Genomic DNA, 7,759 nt, shown 5'->3' on the forward strand with positions numbered 1-7,759 from the left:
GTTGGGGGCTTTGAGATGAGCGGTTTTGAGGGACGCTGGGGAGTGGCGTCCGGTTGTAGTGGTAGTTAAATTGCTTGAGCTTGAATCCCAGTTAGTTTGTGACCCTCAGCAGGTTACTTAATCACTCTGTGTCTTAACTGTATAACAGAGATGATTACCTCATAGCGTTATTGTAAGAAGTGAATACGGGACGGGGTTCAAACGCTTAGAAAAGTACCTTGCTTGCGGTCACCACTCGGTAAAATTTTAAATATTTTTCGAGGGTGCGTCGTGGAAGGTGGTGAATGGCCCTAGAGACTAATCTTCATTTGAGGTCTGCAAGACCTTTCAGAATAGAACTAAACGAACCTTTTCCACAGAATAGTGCCAAATCAAAATAGTGAATGATTTTAGGACTACTACTGAGATGCTGGGGTTTAATTCGGTGAAGATTTTTCCAGAAGGTTCCAGGACTGTAAGCCGTTCGTCTGCCAGTCATGCGCAGTACGGGTTGCACGCTTTTCCCCAAGCTCCACCCTTTTTTCCGGTTAGCTACAGGTCAGGCGGGTCTCCTAGCGTTCCTCGCTGGCCCCACCTCCTGGAGCAAAGGAGTCTCCCCATTGGACGCCTTAAATAGGTCTTTTTTTGCAGTCCTTGGGCACGTTGGAGAAATGGATGCTTTTGTTAAAATTGTCCCGCTACAAAAGCGGAGTGTTTTTTTCTTCCAAACTAAGTTAATGAATATCAAATGAGTGAATACGTAAGGCGGATGGGAGGGTACGGTCGGAACTGAAGAGAATTGGACTTAAGGTTGGTACATCGGGGTGCTTTTAACAGAGGACCGAGTTGCTTCCGGGAGAGAATGGGCGGGCGGAGAATTCTGTGGGTTTGGCGGGTTTCTCTGTCTTCCTAACTATTTGATCATCCCGCAGCCAAGGGAGCGGAGCGCGACAGAGCGTAGCGAAGCCGTCAGTGCCGGAAAAGCCTTTTTTCTGCAGCCCGATGGCCATGCCCATGGTGAGTGCCCCGGCCGCGGCAGGGTGCCCGGCCGCGGGCGGCTGAGGGGAGGGGTTCTGGGGCGGGCTGGCTGCTGGTCACGTGGGCAAGCGGCGAATCAGGGTCCGGCCCGCCAGGCGCCGGGGGCGGGGCCCGCTCTCTGCAGCCCCTACAATCCCCCCGACCCCCCACCTCCAGGGCCGTGCAGTCGCTTTTCCGAGCCTGGAAAGGACCCTGAGATGGGAACTAGCGAGAGTCCGGAATGTTGGGGTCTGTTGCTTATGGCTTGTAATCTTTTCTCGATCTAAATAACTTGCAGTTGCCTGAGACAGAAAACGAAACTAGTTCTTAATTCAAGTAATAGGCTGGGCTGGTAAATGGCTGGGGAAGAAAGTACTTAATCTTCCTGAAGGAGAAAACCGCAACAGCATTTCTTTGCTTCGGTTTTAAAATACTTTACAAACGCCGGTGAATTTTTACGTAATGTGAGGACGTTTCCTAAGTACCTAGCTTTTCAAACAAGTTCATTGAACTTACCCAACTTTTTTTCCCATTCAACTACTTTCGAATAACTTCTCGCTTGTTTCCTAATTTATTCAATGGCAATCCGCGCCCGCCCCCCGCCCCGTCTTTTTTTTTTTTTTTTTTAAGGTTAAGACCGCATAATTTTTATTAAGGTGAATGTTTTGTAAAATACTGGAAGCCTAAAGTACCAGTTGCCAAGCAAAGATTATAAATTTATATTTAAGGTAAGAAAAAAAGTGAAATTGACTAATCAAGGATGAATATATTCTAAAGATAACGTCCTTAAAAATAATGAAAACTGGAAACTTGAGCCCTAACCTTAAAAATGTCCAAATTTATGTGGAAGAATGTGGACTGTGTATGGAGCTACAAAGTGATTGAAATAAATCATCAGCTTTTGTTGGTGATTTTGTGTTTGTGAGGGGTTGGAGGGGTGGTAATGTACACTTTAATGAAATTTTTCTTGTAGGATTTTAAAACTTATGTAGATCAGGCATGCAAAGCTGCTGAGGAATTTGTCAATATTTACTATGAGACAATGGACAAAAGAAGACAGGTGAGTGTTATAGACTACTACTCTTTATTAAATACCAGTTCTTCCTTTCTTTTTTTTTTTTTCCTGAGCCAGCCATTCATCTGACTTGCATAAGTGATTGCTGTGTTCTTTAAAAGCACATTGCTTAAGGAAGGGTTGGTATGGCATTATGGAAACGTGGACTCTGGAATCATACCCCAGCTTTGTGTTTGCCAAGCTCTGTGACCTTGGGCAAGTTGCTAACCTCTCTTAACCTCATTTTATTTTTAGGGTGGTAAATGGTAATTAATTTAACTACTGCACTTATCATGGGACCCAACGTATATTTACTGAAATATGTTACATATTCTTCCTTCCATTGTATAACCAATATGGTTAAAATAGTATTAATGCTAGTGAAGGGGGTCTGCATTACAGGGACTGTTCCCTGATTTGCCCCTTTAAATTCATATATTAATTGATAATTTTCAATTAAAGCACACAGCTGTAGCTGGCACTCACAAACAGAATCTGCATGGCTTGGATACTTTTAGTCTTCAGCAGAGCAAGTTCTGACTTCATCAGCTTTTTTCATTGTGATTTATCCCTGAGCCATATCTTCTAAGTAACTATTTCAGTATGTGCTCGAGAGTCTTGCCTAGGTCTCTTATCGGAATAAGACTATGTTTTAGAGAACTTTGTCTACGCTGTAGGTACAGAAGTTAGTATCTCTAAAAACTATTTTATTGAGGTAGAAGATTAAAAAGTTCTTGATACTGACGTTTGATGACAAGGGACAGGGGCAAGCGATGTAACAATGGACGTTTGTTGTGCCTTGGTGCCTTCAAAGACAAAGTAGCCCCCCCCCAAAAAAAAGGAAACATAGTTCATTTCCAGAGTCCAGATGTGTGTTGGCCCTTTAATCCAAGTTAAATTTTAGAGCTAAGCAAATGTGTCCTGTGACACACTAAATTCCTGTGACTGACTCCTGGGACTAAAACATTAACTCTTGAATTCTGCCTTATTTGAGCTTTAACTTACTTGACTTATCCAAGACTCTGCTTTAGCAAGTACTCCTGATTCTTTTGAACTAAATATGCTATTTCCATAGTGGTAAAAGGAACGAATGCTTCCTAACACATACAACATTAAATGGTTCAAACATTAAAGAACTCACATGTATATAAACACTAAGATTGAAGTGTACAGGTAGGGCCTGATTGACAAGTTTGTTAATTCACAGAATTAGAAAAGGGAGGGAGATTAAAGCTAGTTCGGGGCTGCATGGGCTTGAAACCTGTGATCATTTAATTTATTTTAATACAGAGAGCAAAACTTAAAAAAAAAAACTCTCTTCCAGTTTGATACAGTTTTCTCAGTGTGGCTAAAGTGAAATATGAAAAAAAAGTATTTAGCTAGCTGCCTAGTTTATTAAAAGCAGGATAATGTCTATTTAAGGCCAACGTTATAAGGCACATACCTTGTTGACACTGTCTTCCCATGAGAAGGGGGCAAGGGAAGGAGAGATGGAGGAAGAACAATAAAAATGTTTAGATACTACCTGTAACCTTTCAAGCCATTTCTATAAAATACTTACCCAGAAACAAAAAACTTTCCCTTTTTTTTTCTTTTTTCTTTCTTTTTAGGCACTGACCAGGCTGTATCTGGACAAGGCCACTTTAATATGGAATGGAAATGTTGTAACAGGGCTGGAAGCCCTAGCTAATTTTTTTGACACGTTGCCTTCTAGTGAGTTTCAGGTCAACATGCTAGATTGCCAGCCAGTTCATGGTAAGATCATGGTCTTTTAAGATACTTCCTTTGTTTTCCTTTAGTGAGCTGTGAACTTTAACACCAAAAGCAGCTAGCGACTTTCAGTGGTAGAAATAATTACTTTTTTGAGCAAATTAAATATGAAGAATTTAGCTGTCAAATCAAACTTTTGGTCTTCCTTTAGATGTATCTCTCTCCAGAGGACCACTAGTAGGTTTTGGTGGATTGAGTGATTATGGCTTAGTAAAAGTCATGTGACAAATTGAGCCTTAATATGATTTTTGTTAATGGAGAGGAACGACTATTTTCCCTAAGTAAATTGTTGCCTTCTGTACCTTGAAATGTCTCCAGAGAAAAATTATACCTTATCTCTGATTAATGTGTTTTATTATCTTACAACCTATTGAAATTTCACAGAAATTCACTCTGTTATGTGAAAGGATGACTTTTGGCAAGACAGAATTTGATTCAAGGTAGTAGATTGATGCAGTTTCTAAGATTAATCTCTAGGTGGGGTCCTAAGCATCTTAAGTAGTAGTTGAGTGTGATTATTTTTTTCCTTTATGGTTCTTGAAAAGAAAGCTTAAGAAGCAAAATACGACAAAACTCTTTTAGAAACCCAATGAAATATTAATAAATACAGCAACCAAATGGTCCTATTGTAGATATAAGCTTTTTATTTTTAAACTTTAGAGCACCCAAAATCTTTCTGGACTGAAAATAATGTTAGTATCTTTGAAATGATTATTGAGTTTTCTGGCTTTGGGTGCACATGCTCAAGATAATGTGCAAAGTAAAGAAAGTTTATGAAACTTTTTTTAGTGTTAAATTTTAGGCAGTGTAGTTTAAACCTGAAAATCTGCTTACTTAGAGAGACCATCCAACCTCTTCTCTTTTTTTGTGTGGGTGAAGAGCAAGCTACTCAGGCCCAGACTACAGTTCTCGTGGTGACCAGTGGAACTGTGAAGTTTGATGGAAACAGACAACACTACTTCAACCAGAGCTTCCTGCTGACCGCTCAGTCTACTCCTAACAATACCGTGTGGAAGATTGCAAGCGACTGCTTCCGTTTTCAAGATTGGGCTAGTAGTTAAAGGGGGCAAAAGTCCATTCTCTTCTGGTCCATTAGTTCCAGCAGTAGAAACTTATAAGAAATAGTTCATTGCATTGTAGAAGCACTTAAAACTAGTATGTGCTGAAACTAAATTTCTTTAATATTTTTTATTACTAGCAGCACCTTTTCTAGCAGCTGCCAGTTTAGATCATTGCCCTTAAGAGCTTTAATGAGCTTTAATGTTAGTTTTCTACATGCCTTATATACGTTTCACTAATGACATTCTTACAGTAACATTAAACCCATGGTCTCTGTACTAATATACTCACTGTGAGCCCAGTGTATTGCAAAAATGAACTCCTTTTATAGTACTGTCTATGGGATATCAGCACAATGTAACTCTCTGGGAGGAAGTGGAGTGGTTTTTTTGTTATTAGGTTAATTTTGTAGTACAGCATGTACCTATTTTTGGTAAACACTGGTAATGCAGTTTAAATATGAGGCTTTTTCAAATCAGTTCAGTGAACACATTACTAATTTAGGTTTACATAACTACTCTGACATACTAGAATGGCATGTAGAGATGTTCAGTAGTCTTTTTATGTTAAGTAATGTAGGTGTTTTTTTTTTATGTTGCCACGTTTTCTTAAGTGAATTAATCTACTAGAGAGGCGTAAAATGTTCTCGATTGATACCTGAGTGTTAGATAACACTCAGTGGCTTAAAAGCAAAACTTCTTAAGAAAGCTTTTTCTTGGCAGCTCTAGGTCTGTAACTTTAGATAGTGAATCGTAGTAGTACTAAGAGCTTTAATGGGAGAATGAGTAGTGAGAAGTGTAGAGATCCGAGGTTGGCCAAAAGCAAGGCGGGGTGGCCAAATGGTACACTTTTGGTACTTGTTTTCTACCTCCTAAAAATGTAGCCTAATTTTAGGATTTGAGTCATTAAAGTAATAAGTATCCTAACCAAATGGTCATGAAGGCCACTTTTGTTCTAAGAATTATTTTTAAAGGTTTTTCCAGTTCACCTCATACTCATCACTAGTATATGTCTCAGTTTATTCAAGAACTTATGGGGGTAAAATGTCAGCAATAAGCCTGACCCTGCAACAGGGTGTGACAGGAAAGTTGGAAACAAAGCCATCACTCCCTCTTTGGGACCCTTAACTTCTAAGTCTTCCATGTGAACTTCAGGCCAAAAGTCTCCTATGTACTACCCACCCCCAAAGTGAGTGATTTGTTCTCTGTGTTTACACTGTCAACTGCATGGTCTTTTTACTACTTAAAGTTAAAATTATTTAATCTCATGATTTGTTCTTTCATATGGCATTGAGCAGATAGATCTGTTATAAAACATGTTCCTGTTATGTGTCTAGCACTTTGTCTTTTTAGAGAAAACAGAGAACAGCAGATCTTCATAAGCCCATAAACTTCAAAAGAACCAATTGATTTATTTTATGTCTCAACATCTAAAGAGAAAGAAATCTAGCTTTGGTTTTTGGTTAAGCTTTAAATGTTTCTCCCTTCTTGAATTTGTTGTTTTCATGTTTTTACACTAGGTGTGCCAGCTTTGTTTCTACATTGCAACTCAAAGTTAATGTTCCTTGTCATTTAATTTGAAAATTGGTGATTCATTTACTCTTGTCTCAAACTACACATTACATTTCTGATATATTAGCAAAATAGAATTAAGTAGGAGAAGGGGATGAAACTAAAATTTAGACCACACCTTCCTACCCTCTTTCAGTACTGACTAAAACTTACACATTATATTCTACTCAGAGTAAGTTTATTCTAATTTTGTATTGGCTTTTTAAAACCACAGCTTTAGCAGCAACAGTCAGATTGCCCAAATGTTGTCCTTTCCCTTAAGAGGAACAGTTTCAAGTAAAAGCTGCGTATAACAAGCAATAACTGAATTGAGTGGTTGTATACTGTTAATGAATTCACTGTTTTAAGACTTGTAAATTAATTGCTTTTTCCAAACTCTATATAACTTTTAAATGGCTGGAACTACTGTTACATGGACTAGACTGTATTTTTGACATGGACATATTTTTGTAACTTGAAAAAGTTAAAATAAAATTTGCCCTGTAAGAGTTTTCTCAAGCCTGGTTTTAAGGTCTCTTGATTTTTTTAAGGCTCCAGAACAGTTGGTTGTTCCTTTTTACAATATAACGTTTTAAGAAAAATTTTAAGTTAGAATGTTGAAAACAATGGTTGACAACTTGGACTTTGTCTTTTCTCTAGTCTACCTCGTTCTTCCTCTTTTCCTACCAAATACTCACATTTCTGAGATCACCTGTTTGTTTGAAGTAACAGCGACGTTTTTGGTAAAATGTTGGAAATTTTAACCTTGAAAAACTAGCCAAAATACTATATACAGAAGGCAGTGAAACCAAAAGTTCATTTTCAGAAAAAAAAATGGTCCCATTAACTTTAATTCTACATTAAAAATATGTCAACAGACACTTGAGGAGTGAGAAGAGGCAACAGCCTTTAAAATCAGCTCCTGTATTTCATCTCTTCAATGAGGCATGTATTTTTCATAATTTAATATCCCTGAAATTGGTGTATTTTAAACTGATGCTAAAGCATACTTTAATTGGCCTTTTTTTCTTTTCTCAGTGGTACGTAAAATACTGATGAGTCTTACAATTGATGGCATCTTAGATTGATGAAATACAGTAATGAATTTTGCCTAGATAAAAATGGTTAGGAATCTACTTACGTGTAAATTTGTAGGCATTAGTGGAAGTAAAAGACTGTAAGCTTAAGAGGCTAATGACTCATGACAAACTCTGTCCCCAAGTTATTTGCATTTCATGTCTAGCTCATAAGGCTGGAAGAGCTGCAGACCTTATTTAAGCATGTAAGTGCTTTGGTGAATTGGAATCAGCATTTTCCTAGTTTTTGGAAA

General features: G+C 38.2%; 1 protein-coding gene across 3 annotated transcripts; it reads left to right on the plus strand.

Annotated features, from left to right (window-relative positions):
• The first annotated feature begins 620 nt into the window (after positions 1–620).
• Positions 621–6,948, plus strand: NXT2 (nuclear transport factor 2 like export factor 2). Of its 3 annotated transcripts, XM_036840886.1 has the most exons (5): positions 621–789; positions 912–996; positions 1,970–2,056; positions 3,661–3,805; positions 4,700–6,948. In XM_036840886.1, exons 2-5 carry the CDS (start codon positions 982–984, stop codon positions 4,879–4,881), a joined length of 429 nt encoding a protein of 142 aa, XP_036696781.1. In that variant the 5' UTR covers positions 621–789; positions 912–981; the 3' UTR covers positions 4,882–6,948. The 3 variants fall into 3 exon arrangements, with proteins under 3 accessions (XP_036696781.1, XP_036696782.1, XP_036696783.1); XM_036840887.1 differs by lacking the exon at positions 621–789 and having other exon boundaries at positions 832–996; XM_036840888.1 differs by lacking the exons at positions 621–789; positions 912–996 and adding an exon at positions 1,145–1,724.
• Positions 6,949–7,759: the final 811 nt, after the last annotated feature.

Source organism: Balaenoptera musculus, chromosome X, assembly GCF_009873245.2.
Source record: "Balaenoptera musculus isolate JJ_BM4_2016_0621 chromosome X, mBalMus1.pri.v3, whole genome shotgun sequence".
In the NCBI taxonomy this organism is placed as follows: domain Eukaryota; kingdom Metazoa; phylum Chordata; class Mammalia; order Artiodactyla; family Balaenopteridae; genus Balaenoptera; species Balaenoptera musculus.